This window comes from Puma concolor, chromosome B1 (assembly GCF_028749965.1).
Source record: "Puma concolor isolate L17-30 chromosome B1, mPumCon1.1.hap2, whole genome shotgun sequence".
NCBI lineage: Eukaryota > Metazoa > Chordata > Mammalia > Carnivora > Felidae > Puma > Puma concolor.
In genome coordinates this window covers 166,605,897-166,631,547 of record NC_141670.1, presented here as the reverse complement: position 1 = coordinate 166,631,547, position 25,651 = coordinate 166,605,897, and the positions used below count along the sequence as shown (strand labels likewise).

Here is a 25,651-nt window from a genome sequence, read left to right as displayed (position 1 = left end):
GCATGGAGGCCCTGATGTGGCCCTTGATCCCACAACCCTGGGATCATTATCTGAGCCAAAATCAAGAGTCAGACTCTCGACTGAGCCATCCAGGTGCCCCTCGTTAACATTTTTATTTAATTATAGTTTTAGCATTCCTGTGCTTTAATTCCATGTACCTGTACCTCTTAGGCTCCCACATTTTTATAAAACAAAATAATTTCACTCTAATTCGCCATAAAGCCACAGTTTCTTCATTAAATTTACCTAGAGTGGTATACCTTTATTGAGGAAAGAAACAGCCATGGGTCTCAAAGAAAGGAGCCTTTACTAAGGGTCTTTATTAGAATTTTTAAAGGGCCTCAAATAAAGGAATCAACAAGTACATGTAATATATAAAAATCTTTACATTATTATTTTAAATGTTTATTGTTGGAGCACCTGGGAGGCTCAGTTGGTTGAGCATACAGCTTTGGCTCAGGTCATGATCTCATGGTTCATGAGTTCAAGCCCCACGTCAGGCTTTGGGCTGATAGTGCCAAGCCTGTTTCAGATTCTCTGTTTCCCTCTATCTCTGCCCTTCCCCCACTCACACGTACCCTTACGTGCACTCTCTCACTCTCTTAAAAAACATTAAAAAAATTTTTTTTTAAATATCGTTGAGGAGGAGAGTTAGGAACTACTTTTCCAGCTCTTCAAGTTTCTTAAGATTATTTTCTCCATCCCTACTGTGAATTTTGCTAATTGAAAAGGAATTTACATGTAGGCGAAAGAGGAGTGTAGGTGTGAAATACTTTCTAAAATAAGTTTTAGACTTTTTATTTACCTACTCTGCTGCACTTCTGTAGATGATCGTTTAATATTGCATATATAGGGGCGCCTGGGTGGCTCAGTCGGTTGGGCGGCCGACTTCGGTTCAGGTCATGATCTTGCGGTCCGTGAGTTCTAGCCCCGCGTAGGGCTCTGTGCTGACAGCTCAGAGCCTGGAGCCTGCTTCATATTCTGTGTCTCCCTCTCTCTGACCCTCCCCTGTTCATGCTCTGTCTCACCCTGTCTCAAAAATAAATAAACGTTAAAAAAAAAATTTATAATATTGCATATATATTCATAGTGACTGCATTACCTATTCACTACTTGTTAGTTAAAATTAGTTCTTGGTATCTAGAAGTTTGTCATTATATTATTTTCTCCCTTTTTTCTTTACTTTGAGAATTCTTTTATTATTGACATAAACCCCCTGCATCTGTAGTGGAGAGAACAGATTGAGAATAGAGATGTTAGGGAAAATTGATAAAGTTGCCAGGCTCTTTGCAGGGCCCGTAGGAACTTTGTAGAACATATAATCATAGAAAATGAAATTAAAATGGACTTTGAGATCAGGTGGTCTTGCCTCTTGTTTTTTAAGCTGTTTAATATTCAAACTGGTGGAGGCAAATAGTTATTTCTTCTTAAAAATGTTTGCGATTGGAAATTGAATAAGTTCTTCATATCCTATTAAATCCATTTTACTTTAAATCAATTTTCCCTCAAGTTTTTGAAGACATTTTAAACTCAGACTGACTTCTCATCAATAAATTGTATTGATGAACTTCCCTAACTTCTAGATAGTAGGTGTTTTTTACTTACTGTATTTTTTTTGTCATAGTCCTTCACATCTAAGAATGAACCTTATTACATGACCTCTTTGTTTTATGTATGCTTTTCATGGGGGAGACCATTGGTACAATTTGTCTGTAATTTCATATGATAAGTCTAGGTTAATAAGGTGGTTTAATTTGTATAATTATTACTTATCTAAAATAGTTTGGCAGTTATTTGCTGATTAACATCCTGAAATTAGTTTTCTAGACATCTAAATACCATGAAGAGGTTAAAATAATGCAGCTCGTGTGTGTGTTTTAAATGAATTAAGAAGTTATGCATAGTGATTTTCCGGTGATACTAATGTGACTGATCTTTTTTTTTCTTCCAAAAGTTTATTCATTTATTTTGAGAGAAAAAGCGTGAGTTGGGGAGGGAGCCAAGAGAGCATCCCACACAAGCTCTGAGCTGCCTGCACAGAGCCCGATTTGGGTCTCAATCGGACTAAGCATGAGGTCATGACCTGAGCCAAAATCAATAGTCGGACACTTACCTGACTGACCCACCCAGGCTTCCCTAGTTTTTCTTTTTTTTTTTATTAATAGAACAAATACTTAGAGCCCCATGTATGAACAGCACAGTGTTGGGAACACTGAGAGACAAGATAATGCAGGTTCTTACTTTCTTAAAAAATGGAGTTTGGCCAAGAAGGGCCAAATAATTGGTAAAATATGTTGCAGTCACTATTGTTGAACTATGTTCTGCATACAAAGTATTGTATAAGGCATTTTATGCATGGCAAATCATTTAATCTGTACAATTTTGAGTTATCTCCATTTTTTATTGTGGTAAAATATACAAAATAAAAAATTTACGATTTTAACCATTTTTAAGTGTACAATTCAGTGGCATATACATTGTTATGCAGTCATCACCACCATCCATCTCCGGAAGTTTTTATCTTTCCACATTGACATTCTGTATAAATAATAACTCCCCATTTCCCTATTCTCTGTGCCCCCAGCCCTTGGCAACTACCATTCAACTTTCCGTGTCCATGAATTTGACTACCCTAGGTACCTCATATAAGTGAAATCCTATGGTATTTGCCCTTTTCTGTCTGGCTTATTTAATTCAGAGTTCCATCTATGTTGTAGGATGTGTCATGTACCATTTTGCACATAAAACTGTTAAAGTCACATAGCTAATATAATGAATTGAGATTCATGCTAAGCCTGAAAATCATGTCTAGTGAGAAACATTTTATCTTGGCTTATTTAACCTACAGGTATTTAGCTTTGGGAAGAGAATGATTTTTAAACATTTTTAAAATGTTTTTGAAGGACTATAATGAGTATTATTAGATTTATTCTGTATAACTCTGGAGATCATTACTAGAACAATAGGTGTAAGAGGCAGGCAAATTTTTATTTAATATAAGGTAGAATTTTCAAATAGAGCTGTTTTTAGATGGTACGGGCTGTCTTTAAAAAGTGTAGCCCCCTTCAGGGGCACCTGGCCGGCTCAGTCGGTGGAGCATGAGACTCTTGATCCCAGGGTTGTGAATCTGAGCCCCACACTGAGGGTAAAGATTACATTTAATAAAAATCTTTAAAAAACAAACAAAAAAACCCCCATAAATAACCTTCAACGGCGAAGACTGCTGAATGGTCCTGTGACAAAGGATGTTACAAAGAGGTAAAAATTGGTTGAATTATGTTACTTCTAAGTGTTCTTTTAACTCTGTTTCTGTGATTAAAATATTGCAATCTCTTTGGGAGCATAAGATACCTTCAAGACAAAGTGCTAAGTTTAAATGTGGGAGAGATCTTTAGCAATGGAAGCATCATAGATCCCCCCCCCCCCCCAAATCTGTGGTACATTTCTCTGAATATCCTCAGTAATGGAAGATTCTTTTCCTCTTGAGGGTAGGTATGAGTTTTGAAAACGGTCGAAAGTCATTATTATGCTAGTGAATAAAAATGGGTTCGCAAGGTATTTGAAGTCCTCAGCAATCCAATTCCAGTTCACCTTTTCCCCATATTTACTTACTGTTGCCAGCAAACTTTATGGACACTCATGCTTGGTGGCATGCTCTGATGTTCATTCTACAGCAGAACACCTTTTTCTTTCCTTTGTGAAATTCTGAATATCCTGCTTGGTTTACATCCTCTTCAGTGTGACCTGTTTATATATCCTTTTTAGAGCATATGTAACACAACAGCCTTGTACTTTGGTCTCTCTAGTCTAGGTTGTGAGCAGTTTAAGGAGAAGGACTGTATCATATTCATCTTCATGGGCCTGAACAGGCTGTCAGTACCTTGTGTGTAGTAAAAGTTCAGTTACATTAAATTAAATTGAATCAATCTGATTGTCACTGATGTTAGATTGAAGTGCGGTGCAGCTGTAAAATAATAAGACCAAATTTCTTGGCTGACTTTAATGACCCCTATGCCAGTTTCACACACATTCTGAATACTGGCAGTATTGAATCCGTACTCTTCCATGATAAACTAAAGAAGGAAATGCTGTCTAGATACAGTGTCTGTTGTTAAAAATCATTTTTAAAATTAATCAAAATAATGGTGTCTCTTTGTTAGGATAACAGATGAACCTTGTTTTAAACTCGTTTGTACTTGTCATTTCTAAATTTCCTGTTACGAACACAAAATGCTTTTATAATTTAAAAAATCCTATTTATAGGATTTAAGTCACTTTCATTACTTTGTGATCACATAGGTAGGGATCATAATAAAATATGATACATTGAAAAGCCGTTGATGCTTTTCTTATTACTTAATGGTAGTAAGATTATATATCAATGATGAAGAAATCTTGGTTCCAATAAGTTTATTTTTGTTTTTTAATGTTTATTAATTTTGAGAGTTGGGGGGAGGGACAAAGAGAGGGAGGGAAAGAGAGAACCCGAAGCAGGCTCTATACCATCATCACAGAGCCTGGTGTGGGGAATGCAGGGCTTGATCTCATAAACCCTAAGATCAAGACCTGAGCTGAAATCAAGAGTCAGACACTTACCAACTGAGCCTTCCAGGCACCCCAGTTCCAGTAAATGTAGACATGTGTTTTTGATAGAACTGGAGCCCAAGTCAGCTGATGTGTGTGATTTCATCAACTACTCTTGTTTTTAACTTTGCATTTTAAAAATGAAATTACCTGAGTGTAAATATTAATGTCTACCAGATTTACCTTTAAATAAAGTATGTAATCTGTTTTTGTTGAGATGGGGAAACTCTGATTCTTTTTTATTGTCCAGGAATATCAGATAACCCCAAAGCTGTGTGTAGCTCACATCTTGCGAACCTTCTGGTTAAAGAAATATGCCAAACTTCCAGGGAAACTGGTACTGATGCCCTTGTGGCTCAAAAGGGCTTCTTCCCTTTTCCCTCCACTTACCAAGGCTCTTGCCTCCTTGCCCTTTTGCTAGGGACATTTCTAGAACTGTATCTGTAAACTAATTTTGACTTTTTTTTTTTTTTAATAAGTGACATAATGTAAATAGATTGAGTTACGATAATAATATACTGTTCCTTATGGTAAGGAGTCATACTAGCCAAAGCACACTGCATGTTGACTGTTGTACTAGTTTAGTAGCAAAAATGAACATGTAAAAAGTATGTAAGTTTTAAGACTTTAGGCAATATAAGTTCTTATTTTGCCTGTTCCATTTAACTCAAAATCACATCCTCTGGGGTCTTTCATTTAGAAATCTAAATTATGGAGGAAATGGACACCTTTAGGAACAAACTAGCTTATTTAAGAGGAAGGTTTTTTTAAAACTAGGCCTTTAAACTAGGTGTGGCTCAAAAAAATGCAAAACATACAGTTTGCTTTGACTTTGAAAAGGCTCAAATGCTGGAATAAAGGTGAAATTTCTTAAAAGTGTTAAAGGACTATAGGTAGGAAAAGAAAAAGTGACTGTATCTCCTTGAAATGTGAAAAATATTAAGAACAAGATAATACCATAATATCAGATTTGAAATTTGTGAAAATATTTGGAAAGATAAGGTAAAGAGGGAGATAGCGCTTAGTTAAAAATTAGAGGTTTAGAATTCATGAGGATGAATCAAACCATATCCTACTTCTGTAGTTTACTAGAAGGAAACCCCTCCCACACACAGCCCTCCATTCTAGAGCTTTTGCTGTTATTCTGTGAGAGAGTGAAAAAGCACCCATTTTCTGTGGCTGTAAAGGGTTGTTTTGTTTGATTTGAAAGGTATGAGTAAGGAGCTGGGGTGGGCCAGGCTAAGTTTGTAAGTGGACTGTAAGTCTGATAACATTGAGGAATGGAATTTAACAGATGTTATTGAGTTAATGAGAAAGTTTTAAGTATGTGTTTAGTGCCTAATTATTACTGTATTTTGTAAATATAATGCAGTTAGAATGTTTGTCTTTATTAATATTAGAAAGAATTTAGTGACTTTAGGATGTGAATATCTTTTGAGTAGGCCTGCTAATTTCCTCTCTGAGAGGGAGATAATGGGTCTTGTGTTGACTTGTCATAGTATAATTCTTTTGCCACTGGTTATTCTTAGCTAGGCCTGCTCTGGAGAGGATTAAAAAACAAAATAAAAAAAAAAAATTGATGAATCCTAGAAACCTGAGTCTAGAGGTTTGGAACTTGACAAGCAGACATTATAGGCCTCAATGGTTTAGAGCAAATGAATGAAAGAGCCTAGCAAACAGCACTATGTATAATCTAGCCTTGTCCTAATTCATCTTTGAATTCCTGTCTAACATCATGCCTGGCCACTGATGGCCGCTACATTAATATTTGATTAAATGACAAGGTGGAAGTTAATACTAAGCCTTCAAGGTACTTACAGTTTAGCTTGGAGACAGAATGAACTTGGAATTTGGTTCTCTCTGAAACCAACAATGAGAGTTCATAGAAGAAAGGCTTATTATGGACTTGAATGTGACAGCTGGGACATAGGATTTAGGTACAGGTGGAAGGGTATTTCTTGCTATTCTGTCAGAATCAAAAAGTGCAGGGAAAAGGATGAATGCTATATTTGAGTAGGATAAAGAGAAAGCCTGTGAAGATACTTCAGTGAAGTTTGTTGGGGAACAAGTGAGAAATAAAGTTGAATCATTGGGTTAGAGACCATATTGTGGGCGTCCCGTGAAATGTAGGAGGAGATTTTTTTGAGTGTTGGAATATTCTTAGCAAAATGGTGTTTCAGAAAGATTAGTACAGAGATAGTATATAGGTGGGAACAGAAGGCACAGCTATGCTTAAGGGCTAGAAAACTAAGCCTCTGAGTTTTCTCAACCTCTTGTGCCCAGAAGCACATGGTAAAAACTTAATACTTCAAACCGAAGTATTGAGTCGAGTGATATTCTTTCCATTTCATCCCAACTATTTATAACTTCATAAAAATCACCATATCAAACCAAATGATTAAAGATCAGATTTGTTCCTTTTATAAGATATCTACATTGTTTAAAAATAGTATTTTGGTCTAACTAGCTTTCTTCTATGAGGATATTGACATTTTGGGCCAGATAATTCTTTGTTGTGGAGGCTGTCCTGTGCATTGTAGGGTGTTTAGCAGACAAAAATGCCTCCAGACATTGCCACATGTCTCCTGGGGGCAAAATCACCCCAAGTATTGCCCTACAGCATACTTGTGATACAGTGTCAACTTAACCAGGAATATTTAGTGCAGTATTGCAGGAGTAAGTATTTCATTCTGATAACTGTGTTCCGTTTACATTTCTAAATCATAAAATAGTAATGTTTGAAATTTAACAAAACTAAGTTGTACAAACCTGGACACTTTGAGAGTCAAGGGAGTGCTGGGATGCCAGAACAACAGGCTTGAGGACTTCCCTGTACAAAGTGGATAAACAATCACCCTTCCAGTTAATCACCAAATATACATTGTATACTTACTATGAGTAGAGTACTGTGTTAAGATGATAAGAAGTAGGGATAAGAACTGTAGTTGTTGGAAAGCCTCATAAAAGAGGCAAGTCGAATTGGTCTTTAAGTAAGGCTGAGATTAGATAAGGAAAATGGAAAGAAAATTCTGCACCCTCCCCAGCCCCCATAGTAAAAAGAACTATGAACAAAGACATCTGTGGTTTAACTGTCCAAGATAATGAAGTGAACATTTATTTGGCCAGTTTGGCTGGACAGGAGTGTTTTGTTTTGTTTTGTTTTGTTTACTCTCATTTATTTTTTTTACTGGAGTATATAGGAGAGAAGATCAGAGGATGTAGTTTTGGATCAGATAAAAGGATCTTGAAAATTAAGCTGGGGACTCTTGCCGATGGGGACGTTTTTTGAGCTGTGAAACAATGTTATACTGATCTGTATTTTAGCTAAATGGTAGTGGGTAGAGGATAGCTTGGGAAGTCTAGTAGGTATGGGGAAACCACTTGAGACTATTATAATTGTTTATGTTGGGTGAGATGAGGGTTTAGGCTTGGGTGAAGTTAGTGGAAATGAAAAGGAAGGGATGGATTTTAGGGGCATTAATGAATGGATAGGAAGTGTTGATTGAACACATTGAATACGGGGAGAGAGAAAATAGTCAAGGTTAGCATAAAATTTTTCATTCGTTGACTGTTGCCATTTTATGTTTGTTTGGAGGTATCTGATTTTGGGGGATGTTATAGTTAACCTCCGGAGCTCTATGACACCCATGAAAAAAATTAGGACTAGAATTGTTTGAAATTGAAAATGATATATGTCCAAAGAATGATAGTTGGTTATGATGAAACGTAAGACTTCTTCAAATTAAAAAAGTATCCAGTAAATATAGAATAAAATAGTAGGAACAAATTTGTAGTTGTATCCTCTGAGATGGCAGTTGATAGAATAATAAAAATCCTGTGATGTAGAAAATGTGTGAAGAAATAGAAGAGCTCAGTTTTTACACTTGTAACATGTATTTTCAGACCCTTGTGTCATGACTTCTAGCTTTGGTAGTTAAACTTTAGTTAGTGATATGGGAAAAAACTGATGGGAAAAGAAGAAAGTTAAGGGACCAGAGAATAAGTTAAATTTATCCTCTTAAAGACCCTGGGATAATTTGATTACTGCCACTTGGGAGAGATCCTGATTAATTGTTGTGGGTATTTTGAAAGGAACAAATGAGATGGAATGGACATAAATTGAAATAGAAAGAATTTAGTTCTGCCTGTCCAACAGCTGGAGTTACTGAGTGGTACAGTCAAGAATAACTATAGATTCTATGTATAATTTTTCAAGAAAAAGTGCATTCTTTTTATGCACTTATTATGGATTCTTTATAACTATTTCCTTCGTTTCATTCTGCAATATCGAATTCCTTTTTTACTGTGTGCCAGACAGGTTTCTTTGAGGTTGAAGGTAGAGCATAAGAGTTGGTGGGAAATATTATTCCTGCCCTTGAGGTGCTTGGAGTCTCATATGAAAGACAGTTATATAATTATATATAAATTGTATAGACACACAACTACAAATGTCAATAATGGAGGACTAGATTGGGTTTTCTTTCTAGGACAATGCCAGTTCTAAAAACACTGTCCCTCTTGCCTCTCAAAAGTATTTTATGCATTCTAACCATTTCGATATACAGTATATGTCAGGAATTCTCACATACCCACTCTTACCTTTCTTTTTATATAACTCCAAAAAAAAAGAAAAGAGAATGTCTGAGCTGGTCCTAATATTAACTTTAGTTCTATGAACAGAGTACAGTGTACCCTTCTCTCTTACCTCTACTCTGGCATGTAACATAAGAATATTGCCACGTTTTCTGTAGCACTTCAGTTACCTGTAATTTTAGGCTAACCCAGTGTTGACGATAAACACATATATTTATTTTTTTTTTTTTACTTCGTCCATCATTTTATTTATTTATTTATTTTTATTTATATATGAAATTTATTGTCAAATTGGTTTCCATACAACACCCAGTGCTCATCCCAAAAGGTGCCCTCCTCAGTACCCATCACCCACCCTCTCCTCCCTCCCACCCCCCATCAACCCTTAGTTTGTTCTCAGTTCTCAACAGTCTCTTATGCTTTGGCTCTCTCCCACTCTAACCTCTTTTTTTTTTTTTTTTTTTTTTTTTGTTCCCCTCCCCCATGGGTTTCTCTTAAGTTTCTCAGGATCCACATAAGAGTGAAACCATATGGTATCTGTCTTTCTCTGTATGGCTTATTTCACTTAGCATCACACTCTCCAGTTCCATCCACGTTGCTACAAAAGGCCATATTTCATTTTTTCTCATTGCCACGTAGTACTCCATTGTGTATATAAACCACAATTTCTTTATCCATTCATCAGTTGATGGACATTTAGGCTCTTTCCATAATTTGGCTATTGTTGAGAGTGCTGCTATGAACACTGGGGTACAAGTGCCCCTATGCATCAGTACTCCTGTGTCCCTTGGATAAATTCCTAGCAGTGCTATCGCTGGGTCATAGGGTAGGTCTATTTTTAATTTTCTGAGGAACCTCCACACTGCTTTCCAGAGCGGCTGCACCAATTTGCATTCCCACCAACAGTGCAAGAGGGTTCCCATTTCTCCACATCCTCGCCAGCATCTATAGTCTCCTGATTTGTTCATTTTGGCCACTCTGACTGGCGTGAGGTGATACCTGAGTGTGGTTTTGATTTGCATTTCCCTGATAAGAAGCGACGCTGAACATCTTTTCATGTGCCTGTTGGCCATCCGGATGTCTTCTTTAGAGAAGTGTCTATTCATGTTTTCTGCCCATTTCTTCACTGGGTTATTTGCTTTTCGGGTGTGGAGTTTGGTGAGCTCTTTATAGATTTTGGATACTAGCCCTTTGTCCGATATGTCATTTGCAAATATCTTTTCCCATTCCGTTGGTTGCCTTTTAGTTTTGTTGGTTGTTTCCTTTGCTGTGCAGAAGCTTTTTATCTTCATAAGGTCCCAGTAATTCACTTTTGCTTTTAATTCCCTTGCCTTTGGGGATGTGTCGAGTAAGAGATTGCTACGGCTGAGGTCAGAGAGGTCTTTTCCTGCTTTCTCCTCTAAGGTTTTGATGGTTTCCTTTCTCACATTCAGGTCCTTTATCCATTTTGAGTTTATTTTTGTGAATGGTGTGAGAAAGTGGTCTAGTTTCAACCTTCTGCATGTTGCTGTCCAGTTCTCCCAGCACCATTTGTTAAAGAGACTGTCTTTTTTCCATTGGATGTTCTTTCCTGCTTTGTCAAAGATTAGTTGGCCATACGTTTGTGGGTCTAGTTCTGGGGTTTCTATTCTATTCCATTGGTCTATGTGTCTGTTTTTGTGCCAAAAACACATATAGTTAAATACAAATATTTAAACGTATATGTATCTAAATACATGTATTTAGATTCCTCCTATTCGTATTTTCACAAAGCGGATAAAATATTTTAATTTCATAATTTAAGAAACTAAGTTTAGAAACTTTAAGAGCACTGCAAATAGAAAATTCTCTGATAGAACAGTTGTTTAGTCTTTATTGTATTAATAAACCTGTGTTTCCAGTTTTTTGTGGATTCTAACTTTATGCTCTCATACCTTTTCTCAGATATTTGTGCAGAAACTTTCTTAAGAAAAATATATTAATTTAAAATTTTTTAACGTTTATTTATTTTGAGAGGGTGAGAGCGAGCATGAGTGGGAGCACGGAGAGAGGGGGGAGAGAGGATCTGAAGCAGGCTCTGCGATGACAGCAGACAGCCCGATGGAGGGCTCGAATTCGTAAACTGTGAGATCATGACCTGAGCTGAAATCAAGAGTTGGACGCTTAAATGATTGAGCCACCCAAGCACCCCTATTAATTTTTAAAACCAAACCTTAATGGGCAAACTGCTAAAAGTCATTAGAGTATGCATTATTATCTGGGATTTGAAGGGTATGTCATTGGCTAAAAGTTACAACTTGTTAGCCGTAAGTTGTATGGCTTCTACAGATAAAATTCCTGTTTAAGGCATTTCACCAATAAAGTTAGCTATTAACAAGCAAGGTACTCCAAAAGAATACATGTTGGGGTGCCTGGGTGGCTCAGTCAGTTAAGCATCTGACTCTTGGTTTCAGCTCAGGTCATGATCTCATGGTTGGTGAGTTTGAGCCCCCACATCAGGCTCTCTGCTGTCAGCACGGAGCCCACTTCAGATCCTCTTCCTCCCCCCCCTCTGTCCCTCTCTGGCATTCTCTCTCTTTCTTTCAAAATACATAAATAAAAGTTAAAAAAAATGTACATGTTTTTTACATATACATGTAACCTACGTATCTGTATGTAAATATGTATAAACCTATAACCATGTATGTTCTCTGTGGACTAAAAAATACTATGAGTAGTAACTGTTATCTATGTATGTGATGGTGGCTGAAAAATCTATGTTTAGTCAGTATACATAAGGATTGTCTTGCTTTTACAGCTATTGTCAAAATTTGCACAGTCTGGTGGTATAGTTTGAGACTCCCAGCCTTCCTGATGTCTTTTGTCAAAAACAAAACAAAAAAACCCCAAAAACCAAACAATTCAATTTTTGATTGCTGCACTCTCGGTTGGTCCCACTGTAACTATTGTTCCCAGCAGTATGTGGCTATGCCTCAACAGTAGAAGATTGTCTTTTTAAAGAGGTAATTTCCAACCTCACTTTTGTAGAATTCCAGGGAATATCAAAATTCTTTTCATTTTCTTAAAAAAAACTCTTGCCATACTGGAATGAGAATCAAGAGGTTTGTGAAATGAAAATGGAAACGTAGAGTATCACTGTCTAAAACTTTAGAATTCACTACTTTAAAGCTTTTCTTCATTCTTTTCTGTTTGCTTGCTCTGCCTTGTGTTTTGGTAACCATGTTGTATTCTGCTGTCATATACCTTCTGTTTATATATGTATCCTACCCTGCAGCTAATGTCACTTCAGTGCTTGTAAACTGCTGTAAGAATTTCTTAATGAATTTGCCTTGCTAATAATTACCATTATTAGTAATACTGATGACAGTCCTCTGAAAACCAGAAGAGTATTTTATATTTCTTCATATAAATGTAGTATATATGCCTGCAAGTCAGCTAATGGACTAAATATAATAGTTAATGGCATAATTAATCTAAAATTTCAAAAAGTCCCTTATTACATATATGAAATGAAGATGTTCGTCAGTTGAGTTGTGATTTTTTTTTTTTTATTGTAATAGTGGGATCGATTACAACTTTATACTTTATGGTTGGTAGGGCTTAGGAAAAGAGAACAGGGAACAGCAGGAACCATTAGAATGACTACTATGTTGAAGTCTTTTTTTTTTTTTTTTTTTTGTTAAGTAAATTCTACCCCCTAATGTGGGTTGAACTCAGGACCCTGAGATCAAGCGTTCCATGCTCTACCGACTGAGCCAGCCAGGGGCCTCCTTAGGCACTAAAGCATAATACTTAAGAGAGTAGGTTCTGGAGTAATCCTAGTTTTGTCACTTAATAACTATGTCACTTTGGACATTTATATCTCTGTCATTTATCTCATTGTGCCTTGGTGACCTTATCTGTATAATGGGGATTATGATAGCACCTATTCATGGCTTTGTTGTGAAGATTGAGTTAGTATATTTTTTTTAATTTTATTTTTTTTTAATTTACATCCAAATTAGTTAGCATATAGTGCAACAATGACTTCAGGAGTAGATTCTTTAGTACCCCTTACCCATTTAGCCTGTCCCCCCTCCCACAACCCCTCCAGTAATCCTCAGTTTGCTCTCCATATTTATGAGTCTCTTCTGTTTTGTCCCCTCTCCCTGTTTTTATATGATTTTTGTTTCCCTTCCCTTATGTTCATCTGTTTTGTCTCTTAAAGTCCTCATGTGAGTGAAGTCATATGATTTTTGTCTTTCTCTGACTGACTAATTTCACTTAGCATAATACTCTCCAGTTCCATCCACGTAGCTGCAAATAGTAAGATTTCATTCTTTTTGATTGCTGAGTAATACTCCAGTGTGTGTGTGTGTGTGTGTGTGTGTGTGTGTGTGTGTGTGTGTGTGTGTGTATACACACACACACACACATCTTCTTTATCCATTCATCCATCGATGGACATTTGGGCTCTTTCCATACTTTGGCTATTGTTGATAGTACGGCTATAAACACGGGGGTGCATGTGTCCCTTTGAAACACAACACCTGTATCCCATGGATAAATGCCTAGTAGGGCAATTGCTGGGTCGTAGGGTAGTTCTATTTTTAATTTTTTGAGGGACCTCCATACTGTTTTCCAGAGTGGCTGCACCAGCTTACATTCCCAGAGTTAGTGTATTTAAAATATTGAAATCATTCCTGGCATGTAATAAACATTTAATAAAATACAAATAATAATAATAATAATAGCACTTATTATTGCCTTACTGATTGAGAAAGCTTAGTAAATCTTTATAAAGCAATGTATCCTAAGAGTTTAGAATTACTAAATTATTTTTAGTTGAGGGTGAAACCAAAGATACTTCTATTAATGAAAGTTTTACAAAATCATAAAATTATAAAAATAGAAACAAAATTACAATCTCAAAATAGTCACCTTGATCTTACTTTGGTATGTTTCCTTTATCTTTTTTTCATATACATTTTTAAATATTGTAATCATGGTTGTTTTATTCAGTCTTCATTCAGATGCAAATATTTGGCCATCTCTAAATGTCAGTCACTGTGCCAGGGATTGTGCATTGAAACTGTGAAGACAGAGGCTCTGTTTTTTTGTTTTTTGGGTTTTTTGTTTTTGTTTTTGTTTTTTGTCTTGAATATGCCATAATAAATAGAGAAGTTTGATTTTGAGGTATTAAAATCTGATTATTTTTCTTGGCCTGTAGAAAGTTGACTAATTATTAAAGACATAGATTTCAATAATAATTTTAATATAATTTTATTTTTACCTTAAAATTAAATCTTTGTTGTTCTTAGCTTCACTACTTTGCTTTCAGCTAACTATAGTATGAAAAGTGATTACTGTGGTTACCATAAATTCAGCAAAGTAACTCCAGTTTCCCTTCCTATCATTTAATTAACTCCAGTTTCCCTTCCTATCATTTAATTATATGTCTATTATATATTCATTGGAAAGTCAGGAGAGACATATTCCAAACTGCAAATAATTTGAGGGGATAGAATTGGTAGGGGGAGGAGGGTTGTTATCACTCCTTACATTTATACATTCCTATATTACTGAAAGTTGTTACATCTTTTAAAAAATAATAAAGTTGCATTCTTAGTTGTTCTTATCAGTCATATTATACAGGCATGTGTGGCATATGGGCCAAAATGTGAGTTATTACTGTCAGTTTCATAATATTAATATTCTTATATTCCTACTAGTTCTCTCAGTATTTAACAATATACATAAATTATATTTAATGATTTTTATTTCTTCTGTAATGATCTAATGGAAAAAGTAATATCTCGAGGGCCAATTTCTTTTTTTTAATGTTCTCGCTCTCTTTTTCTTTTTTAAGTTTATGTATTTTGAGAGAGAGTGCACAAGCTGGGTAGGGTCAGAGGGAGAGGGAGAGAATCCCAAGCAGGCTCTTTGCTGTCAGTGCAGAGCCTGATGCAGGGCTCGACCCCATGAACCATGAGATCATGGCCTGAGCCGAAATCAAGAGTCAGACACTTAACCAACTAAGCCACCCAGGTGCCCTAAGGGCCAATTAATTTATAAACTATAACTTACATAGTATAAGATTCACCTATTTAAAGTGTACTGTGGTTTTTAGTATTCATTGGTTTCTAGTATATTTACAAAATGGTACAACCATTATCATAGTCTTGTTTCAGAATATTTTTAACATTCTCCAAAGAAACCATGTACCCATTAGCAGTCACTTCCCATTTCTCTTCTCCCTACCCCCTCTCCTATCCCTCGGCAACCATTAATCTACTTTTTGTCTCCTAGTTTGGCCTATCCAGACATTCCATGTAGATGATCTCATATAGTACATGGTCTTTTGTGGCTAGCTACTACTTAGTGTAATGTTTTTGAGGTTCACCCAATGTTTTAGCGTTTTTGTCACTAGTACATTTTTTTTAAATGTCTTTTTTCAACTTATAAATACCAACTGAAAAACTTCAAAAAGACAAAAATGAACGAAGTATAAAGCTAAATCTTTTGTAACTAGAGTGGATGTTAGAGGTGGAATTTCCTTTTTAACAAGGCATATTTAGGTGGCTGCAAAGATGCTTTGTTAAAACACCTTGCTTCACTATTTACTACTAGTCGTTTTTTGTTTTTGTTTTTTTAGTTTAGTTTACTTATTTTGAAAGAGAGAGAGAGAGGGAGAGACAGAATCCCAACAGGCTCTGCACTGACAATGAGGAGCTCGAACTTATAAACCATGAGATCGTGACATGAGCTAAAATCAAGCAGGTCACTTAACTGACTGAGCCATCCAGGCACACCTATAGTACTAGTCTTATGAGAGGTGGTTAGGAAAGTTTCCCTGATTAAGTGACATTTAAGCTGAGACACAGTCAAAAGTAGGAATGGTCTGACCAAGGTTGGGCAAGGGAGGATGAGATAAGCAAAAAGAATTGAGCTTGTTTCAGGCAGAGGGAACAACATGCATGTGTGACCTAGAAGCAAAAGTGTTGGGCTTTCCAGGAATAGAAATTAGTACCATATGGTTGCTATTAAAATTTGGGTGGTGGATGAAAGTGAGAAATGCAGCTTTTTAAAAAAGTACTGAAACAGATCACCGCTGATGCCTGAAAGGGCTGTGGGGGCCTTTTTTTTTTTTTTTTTTTTTTTTTTTGGATAAGACTCTGTCATAAGGGCAAAAGGAAACTGGCACAGAATTTTTAGCACAGGTATGTTAATACACTCAAATTCATATTTTAGAGAACAACCAAGCGTCATTATACAGAAGGGATAAGAAGAAAGCAAGACCAGAGATTTTCAGGGCTTTTTTTTTTTTTTAAGGGTTTTTCTTTTTCAAAATTGTTTTGACATTCTTTGCTCTTTACATTTTCATATAACTTTTAGAATTAGCTTGTCAATATCTGTAAAAGAGGCCTGCTGAGATTTGTTTTTAGAGATTGTGTTGTGTAGATCAGTTTGGAAATACTGACGTCTTGACAATATTGAGTCTTCAGGTCTATGAACATAGTACATCTTTCATTTATTTAAGTTTTCTTTAATTTATCTCAGTGTTTTACTGTTTTTGGTGTACAACTCTTATACTTCATTTGTTATTTCATATTTGAAATAATATATAGATATACAAATGATTGTTTTGCCTGTCAATCCTGTATCCTACAACCTTAGTAAATACATTTATTCTAGTTGGGTGTTTTTGGTTTTGGTAGATTCCTGCGAAGGCATTTCTGTATACAGGATCATGTTGGCTGTGAATAAAGACTGTTTTGCTTCCTTCTTTCATATGATGTCTTTAATTACTTTTCCTTGCCTTGTGAAACTGGTGAGACACTCTAGTGTAGCATTGTATAGAAATGATGAGAGCTTGCATCCTTAACTTTATTCCCAGTCCTAGAAGAAGAATTCATTCTTTCACCATTAGATCTATTTTTCTGAAAGAGTTTGTGTAGGATTTGGTATTATTTTTTCCTTGGTGATGATAACATTAATAGGTAAAGGCACTTGGGCATGGGTTGTTTTTCTTTACAGGAAGATTTCTAATTACTGATTCAATTTCTTTTTGTAAATCTCTTCAGATTCTCTGTTTCTCTGTGAGTCCCATTTGGTAACTTGTATCTTTCTAGGAATTTGTATATCCTATCTAACCTGTTTGCATAAACTGTTCATAATATTCCCTTATAATCCTGTTTGTAGCAGTGTTCACTCTTTATTTCTAATTTTTGTAATTAGTGTTTTCTCACTTTTTTTTTGGTAAATCTAAGATATTGCATTTTTGGAATCTTTTCAAAGAACCATATTTGGTTTCTTTTTTTTTCCCTGTATTTTTCTATTTCACTGATTACTACTAATATTTATATTTTCCTCCCTTCTGACTGCCTTGAGTTTAATTTGCTCTTCTTATTTTTTATGAGTAGACTGTTGATTCGAGACCTCTTTTCTTTCCTAATATGTGCTAAAAATTATAAATTTTCCTCTAAGTACTTCACTGTCTTCATCACGTAATTAGTGGTATGTTTTATTTTTGTTTTTTTCAGTTAAAGATATTTTCTAATTTCCCTTGTGATCTATTATTTGACCTGTGGTTATTTTTAAGTGTGTTGTTTAATTTCCAAATATTTGGAATTTACTACATTTCTTTCTGTTGATTTCTAATGTAATTCCATTGTGGTCAGAGAACAAACTTTGAAGAATTTCAGTTATTTTAAATTCAGAAAGACTTTTTCATGGTCAAATTGATCTGACCTGAAGAATGTCCCGTGTATACTTAAAAAGAACATCTGTTCTTTTATTGATGGGTAGAGTGCCCCATAATTGTCAGTTAAGTAAAATTGCTTGATAATGTTCAAGACTTCTAAATTCTTACTGATTTTTCCATGTAGCTCTTTTTTCAGCTCTTAAGAGGGTGCTATTGAAAACTCCAAATAAAATTTCTCAGTTGTCTCTTTTTCTTTTTATTCTACTACTGTTATTAGGTATCTTTTTATTTGATTGTTATATCTTCCTGATGCATTGATCTCTCTTTGTCTCCAGTAATATTTCTTAAGTTCCAGCTCTTTTATGGTTACTATTTTCATGGTATATCTTCCCGTCTTTTAGTTTCAACCTACTTGTGACTTTGAATCTAAGGTGTTTCTTCTACAGAAAAATATAGTTAGGTCTTGTTTTATTGTTTGTTTTTTCAAAATTTATTTATTTTGAGAGAGAGAGTGTTGGGGGGAGAGAGGGGGAGAGAGAGAAAGAGAGTGCAGAGCCTGATGCGGGGCTCGAACTCATGAGCCATGAAATTATGACCTGAGCCTACGTTGGATGCTTAACCAACTGAGCCATCCAAGTGCCTGGGTCTTTTTTTTTTTTTTCTTTTTTATTCAGTCTGACCATCTCTGCCTTTTGAATAGATTGCTTATAGTCTATTCAATTTAGTGTAATTATTGGTGTGGTTGGATTTATGTCTGCCATTTCTGCCATTTTGGTTTTTGTTTTCAGTTTGACTTCATTGTTTCTGTTCTTCATCCCAACTTTAACTGTTTTCTTGGTATGGTGAATGATTTCCAGTTGTATCCCTGATATTCTGTGTATTATATTGTGAAACTCCTAATCATATTTCGTCTTTTTTAGTAAGCAGTTTTGTCTAGGTATAGTGCATGGGATAGACGTTCAGCTCTCTGCCAGGTCATGCTGACATCATGTCAGCAAGAGTGGGGCCCTGGCTCACACTATCTTCTTCCAGATGGATGGGGTGTAAAATCAACTCTATACTGGGCCCTACTGACATGTAGAGAACTGGTAAAGGGAGATGAGATGCTCACTCCACACTGCCTCCTGCCTTGTTGATGCTGGGTAGGAGTGGAGGCTCAGCTCCCCACTGGGCCTCTATGACTTAATTTTAGCAGAATTAGGGTAATGAAGTTATACATTTCAAGTTTTCTTGGCAGGTGAAAGCTTGACAAATCCCAACCCTTGTAAGTTGTATTAGCCACCTATGTACTGGCTGTGCCCATCAGAAATAAGTCCCTTTTGATTCAACATTATTATTAAGTTATTAAATATTATTTAAAAACTTCAAAAGCACCAGTGAGAAAAATGTTTTTAGCTCATGAAATAGTTATTTTGAAGAAGTCTATGTGTTTGTAAGAAACAAACAAAGGAGATGATATGTATTCAAATATTTTTGTTTAGGATTTTCTTTAAAAATTCAGGGACTGAAACATCTTGGTCTTGCTAAAAGAGGATCCACTTACATGCTACAACCCAGTTCACATGTCCTCTGTCAGGTTTAGAAATACTTTGAAACCTCAACCAAAGGTTCCTTGACCAAAGAATAATTTTTTGCCAATGCCATTTGGGCCATAGGCCTCCATTTTTAGACTTGAGGGTAGTAATGGGGCACTGAAATAAGAAGATAGAGTGATAAGAGATAGTTGGCATACTCGGGTTATTGAATCAGTCTCCCTCTTTTCATCACTCTAGGAATGTACAGGTTACTACATTAACTTTTACCTGTTAATGGAAGGAAGGTGCATTCTCTGTTGCCAGTTAGGGAAGTAAATATAGGAATGGTGGGGGGAAAGGTAAGTTTGTACATGTAGGATCAGCAAGACTTGGTGATAGATTATTGGTGAAGGTAGGAAATAAAACAGATGGAGGAACCCAAAATTTGAGTTTTTAGCTTTTTGTAACTGAAGGAATTATGGTGCCATTGACAAAAACAGGAGAGCTACCATTCATAGGGTATAGGAGATATGATGGCTTAGTGTAATTGATTTTGAATTATTGTTTTATTAATTTAGTTTATAGTACATTCTGTATTTTTAAAGACTCTAAAAGCACCTTATAATTTTTTAATAACAACTTTATCAGGATATAATTTATATAATATAGAATTTACCCATATCTTTATAATATATACATGCAATAAAATGCATCATAAGATTCAAGAATTTAGTTACATGACATTGTTACCACAGCCATCACCACCATGTAATTTTAGAACACTTATTTCCCTCTAAAAGAAATCTCTTCCCCATTCCTACCTCTTCTAGTCCTAGACAATGACTAATCTACTTTCTGGTGTGTCCTTTTCTAGACATTTTGTATAAATGGAATCATACAGTATGTGTGTTTTTTGTGTCTGGTTACTTTGAGCATGTTTTTGAGGCTCATTCCTGATCCTTGAACTTTTTACAGTTAGTTTTACAGCTAACAGTAGAGGAACATACTAAGCACACATGAGTCATGTGATTAAATTGTGTGAAACCAGTAGTGTAGGGAAAAGTTATATGTTGAAAGAATAATGATCATAAAGTGATTTTGTTAATGTTTATTCATCTATAGTTTTGTTTGCTAAATATTTCTAACCTAAAATACCTATATATGATAGTTATCACAATTAAAATGGAATGCTGAGGTAGAGATTTATTATGAAACATTTGTAGTATTTAAGATGGAAAGAGAATGAACCCCATTGGTTTCGTTTTCTTTTTGAACTGTTATTAAGGTATTTCATAAATTGAGATTTTATTTCATTTTTTTCCAAATGAACATGGATTGTTGACTAGAGAAATGATTATTTACCCTATTAGTTTTGATTATCTTGATCAGAGCTAACTAGTTGATGTGAGTGACTTAATTTATAGATAGGGGAGATGAGAAAAGGGATGGAAAATGTACCTTGGGTCACTAGAAAGTAGTTTGTCAATTCTGGTACTATAGAGATATATTTAAATGTTTATACCAGAACACATTTTATTTGATTGCCCTAACTTGATTAATATAAAATGTGAAATTACTAACTCCTGGTCTTGCGGAGACATTTAACTATGTAGATAAAGCATACTGTTGTTTACTTCATAAATTCTACTCAAAGTGTCTTAATTTGGAAACCATTCTGATTAGAATTTAAGTAACTTCACATTTTTCATATGGTATCACATTTGAAATAAATTAATATTAATTGACATAATCTGGACCAATCTGAGGAAAAAACTATGAAGTAGGAAATTCAAGGGTATCACTCTCCTGTCTTCTGCCCACATTGTCTTTTTGTATACCTTCCCCAGGAGCTTATAAAGTGTACTGTCCTATTCTTTTTCCTGAGACTGAAGTAAATTTCATAAATGCATTCATATTAAGTTATTCAGGATTTAATGTATTGCTTTTTTCTGATGTGTCATGGTTTGAAAAGAAGGCTACAAGAGTGGGTACTGCTTAACTAAAGGGAATGGATTGCTAATGGGAGATTTTTGTGTGGTTTGTGGTAGGAAGTGAACTGGCAGGTGGAAAACAAGGTATTTATCTCATACTGTCTCCAAGACAGTACTTAATGATATGGTTATATTAGGGAGTTGATCAAGTACTACTGAAAACAGACCGAACTATTGTAAAGACAGATGTTTCCTCATAGTTTTTGTAATGAGACTAAAAGAAAAAGAAGACCTATTTTAGAATTAGACAGTTGGCTTCATTTGGGTTTATTTAACATTTGAAATATGGGTTAATATTGATGGTTGTAGTGTCATTTTCTTTTTATACACAAAGTAAAATGTAGGTGATTTTAAAGACATTCTGTGACACCTGCAACACCCCCCTCTTAATTTAAATCTGTCCAAAAGGATCCCTGTCTTATAACTTGTGCTTAATAATGAATGTTAACCTTTTATTTTTTGTTTTTGTTTTTGTTTTTGTTTTCTTCTAGGCTGTATTCATCACCAAAGAAAAAACTTACACCAATGCAGAAATCAGTTAGTCCACTAGTTTGGTGCAGGCAAGTTTTGGATTACCCAAGTCCTGATGTCGAATGTGCTAAAAAGTCTCTTATCCACAAACTTGATCAAACTATGTCAGGTATGTCTAAAATTTTACTTGTAAGTTCATCTCCTTGCTTTCTTTAATCAAAAAACAGATAGATGTTGAGTTGGTATGTTTTTAGGAAGGCAGTTTTTTGCTTGGTGGTTTCTTAATCTTGTGCATGCCATCATGGGTTTTTACCATATGCACATAACCTTGTTTACTTAATAGCTTGTTAAATTACATAATACCCTGTTAAATTTACTTAATAGCTTTTTGCCCCAATCTTCTCATTTTTATTTCACTTCATCCTAAAGAATAATATCCATGAAATAATGGGGTTTATATGATAGGGATTTTTTTTTTCCTAATATAAGTTAAAACAAATAACTATCAAAAATATGTTTGGTATCATCTAAAGTTCTCTCACCACCCTTGGGAAATTCTGATGTGGTGGAAACATACAGGCTGGGAACCAAAGAGACCCCATTCTCATTCTAGCACTTAGTTACTCTGTGACTCTGTGCATTATTTAACTTCTGTGAGCTTTTTCCTTGTGTATATGTAACTTCTGTGTTACTTTTTCCTTGTGTATAGAGGATCCTTTTTGGAAAAGCAGTAGCCTTTATGCAATTAAAAAAATTTTTTTTTCTGAATATTGTTTTTAGAATTGTATCCTGGAGCTTGATTTAAATTCTATTCATAAGAGTTTTTTTTAATGTTTGTTTATTTTTGAGAGAGAGAGAGAGAGAGAGAGTGCAGGTAGGGGAGGGACAGGCAGAGAGGGAGACACAGAATCTGAAGCAGGCTCCAGGCTCTGAGCTGTCAGCACTGAGCCCGACGTGGGGCTTAAACCCATGAACCACGAGATCATGACCTGAACCAAAGTTAGATAGTTAACTGACTGAGCCACTCAGGCGCCTCCAAATTATTAAAAGTATCTAGACAAAGTAGTAGACAATTCAAAATAACTGGAAAATTTCTAACTCATTCCAGTTAGGTGATATTATTTAGATGTTTATTAAAAATATCTTTAGGAACAACTTTCCATTACTGTATCTCACCTTAGAAATAAGGTAAGTATATTTTACAGTTAGGAGTTGTCATTATTCAGCAGTATATGTTCATAACCTACTTTGTGCTAGGTGTTCTCAACTCTGAGGATATTGCAATGAATAAAATAGACGAAAAAGTCCCTTACTTCCCAGAGCTTATATTCTAACGGGGGTGGCAGACAGTCGATAAATAAACATATAAACGCATTGGCAAACTTTTTCTGTAAATAGCCAGATAGTAAACATCTTAGGCTTTGTGGGCCATGAGGTCTCTGTTGCAGTTACTCCCCTTTGCCCTTCTTGGACACAAGCAGCCATAGATAATACGTAAATGAATGGGCATGGCTGTGTTCCAGGGAAGCTTTATTTACAAAAAGAAGTGGTGGGCTGGAATTGGCTCACAGGCTGCAGTTTACCAAACCTTGGTTTAAAACATCCTAAAAAATAGGAACTATTAGCAATTGGCAATTAGTCAGTTGGACTTGGGGAAAACCAAAATAACACCTCAAAAATAGCAATTTGAGTGAAGTAGCTTTTTGCTTTATTATAACAAGGTATTAAAGGTAGTGGGAGTGTGTAAGAGAAACTGTTACTCTTGAACCAAAACTAGGTGTAATCAGGTACTGGATTTGTTTGACAGTGTTTAGATATTATAGCTATCTGCACAGAGCAGTAGGTACAGCTATAAATGTAATATATAGTCAAAGGAAAAGGGGCACCTGGATGGCTCAGTCGGTTAAGCCTCTGATGCTTGATTCCCTCTCAGGTCATGATCTCGTGGGTTCGTGAGTTCGAGCCCCACTTCGGGCTCTGTGCTGACAGTGTGGAGCCTGCTTGGGGTCCTCTCCCTCTCTTTCTGCCTCTCTGTGCCTCTCCTTCCCTCCCCTCAGTGGATAGATAAACTTAAAAAAATAAAAAGAAGAAACAACTATTTGGCTATTCCAAATTTCAACCTTAGTCCTAAATCCCCCCTTTTCCAAGTTGGTGAGGAGATATTAGATGTATTTCTGTGATAAGGCAGAGCTTCCTGGGAATACAGCTATTGTATTCTAAGAGAATGGTTTCTGTTCAGTCCAGCTCAGCTTCCTTGCAGTGCTCTACTACTTGTCCCGAAGATGTTCTTCTCTTATTGTTTATGATAGTGCATTGTATTTTTTAAAATGTTTTTTTTTTTTAATATTTATTTATTTTTGAGAGACGGAGCGAGACACAGCACGAGTTGGGGGGGCCGGGCGCAGAGAGTGGGGGAGACACAGAATCCAAAGCAGGCTCCAGGCTTTGAGCTGTCAGCACAGAGCCCAACACGGGGCTCGAACTCAAGAGCCGCAAGATCATGACCTGAGCTGAAGTCAGATGCTTAACTGACTGAGCCACCCAGGCGCCTCATGATAGTGCATTGTATTTTTTACCCTGTCTCACCCTCCCTACTGTTTTCTTTGAAGCCGTCTTTGAAGGTTCTTCCTTCTTTGTCCATCTTTTTTTTTAATTGGAAACTTTACATAGCTTAAAATTTACCACTTTAACCATTTTTAAAAATTGTTTTTTTAAGTGTATTTGAGACAGAGAATGCGTGCTGCCCGGGTCGGGGAGGGGCAGAGAGAGAGAGGGAGAGAGAATCCTCTTAATCCCATGAACTGGGGATCATGAGCTGAGCCGAAATCAATAATCAGACGCTTAATTAACTGAGCCACCCAGGCGCCCCAACCATTTTTTATTTTTATTTTTTATTTTTTAAACCATTTTTTAAATCTACAGTTCAGTGGCATTGAGTACAGTCACATTGCTGTGCAGCCATCACCACTGACCATCTCCAGAACTTTTTCATCATCCCATACTGTACAATTCTGTATCCATTAAATGTCCCATTTCCCCAATCCCCCATCTGTCCACCTTTTAAGTTTAGGGTGACAGAGGTCTCTTTTGCCTGGCTTCTGTCTGTTTTCATTATTTCATCCATTCATATGGTATCCAGCGGCCTCTCTTCAACTTAATCTCATTCATTCATACATATATTCAGTTAATATTTACTGAGAGCCTGATATATTTCAGACTTTGGGGAGAGGGTAGAGGATACATGATAAAAACTAACAGCATACCTGAGCTCATGGAGTTTATCATCTACTAGGGGAAATGTACTAATACAAATAGTTTTTATAACTGATGATACATAATAAAAGAATGGTACAAAGTGCTTTGCTTTGAGAAATGGGGATTTTACTTCAGGAAACAATGTTTGACCTGAGTCCTAAAGATTTAGAAAAATTTGAGTGGTTTAAGGGGGAAGGCGAAAGAGGGAATAAGGGTATTCCAGGTAGAGAACACAGTGTGTACAGAGGCTCTGTGGGAGGCCTGTGCAAGCACGCGGGGAGAGTATGGCATGCACGAGACCTGGAAAAAGCCAAGTTGGTGGCTGGAGAAGGGTAGGGAAGGGAGAGATGTGAGAAAGATATGTAGGAGCCAGACTTTGCAAGCCCTTATAGATTATGCTAAAGGTTTTGGACTTGGGGCACCTGGATGACTCAGTCAGTTAAGCCTCTGACTCCTGGTTTCAGCTCAGGCCATGATCTAAGGGTTTGTGGTGTTGGGCCCCGTGTTGGGCTTGTGTCGGGCTCGGTGCTGACAGGATGGAGACTGCTTGGTATTTCTCTCTCTCCCTCTGCCCCTTCCCT

At 36.0% G+C, this 25,651-nt stretch overlaps 1 protein-coding gene across 2 annotated transcripts in view; it reads left to right on the top strand.

Annotated features, from left to right (window-relative positions):
* Window positions 1-25,651, top strand: part of SLAIN2 (SLAIN family member 2) — a 75,434-nt gene that overhangs the window by 11,799 nt on the left and 37,984 nt on the right. For both annotated transcript variants that reach the window (XM_025921317.2, XM_025921318.2), the window contains exon 2: window positions 21,836-21,984. In XM_025921317.2, coding sequence (XP_025777102.1) covers window positions 21,836-21,984 — 149 coding nt within the window. The remainder of the gene's footprint in view (window positions 1-21,835; window positions 21,985-25,651) is intronic.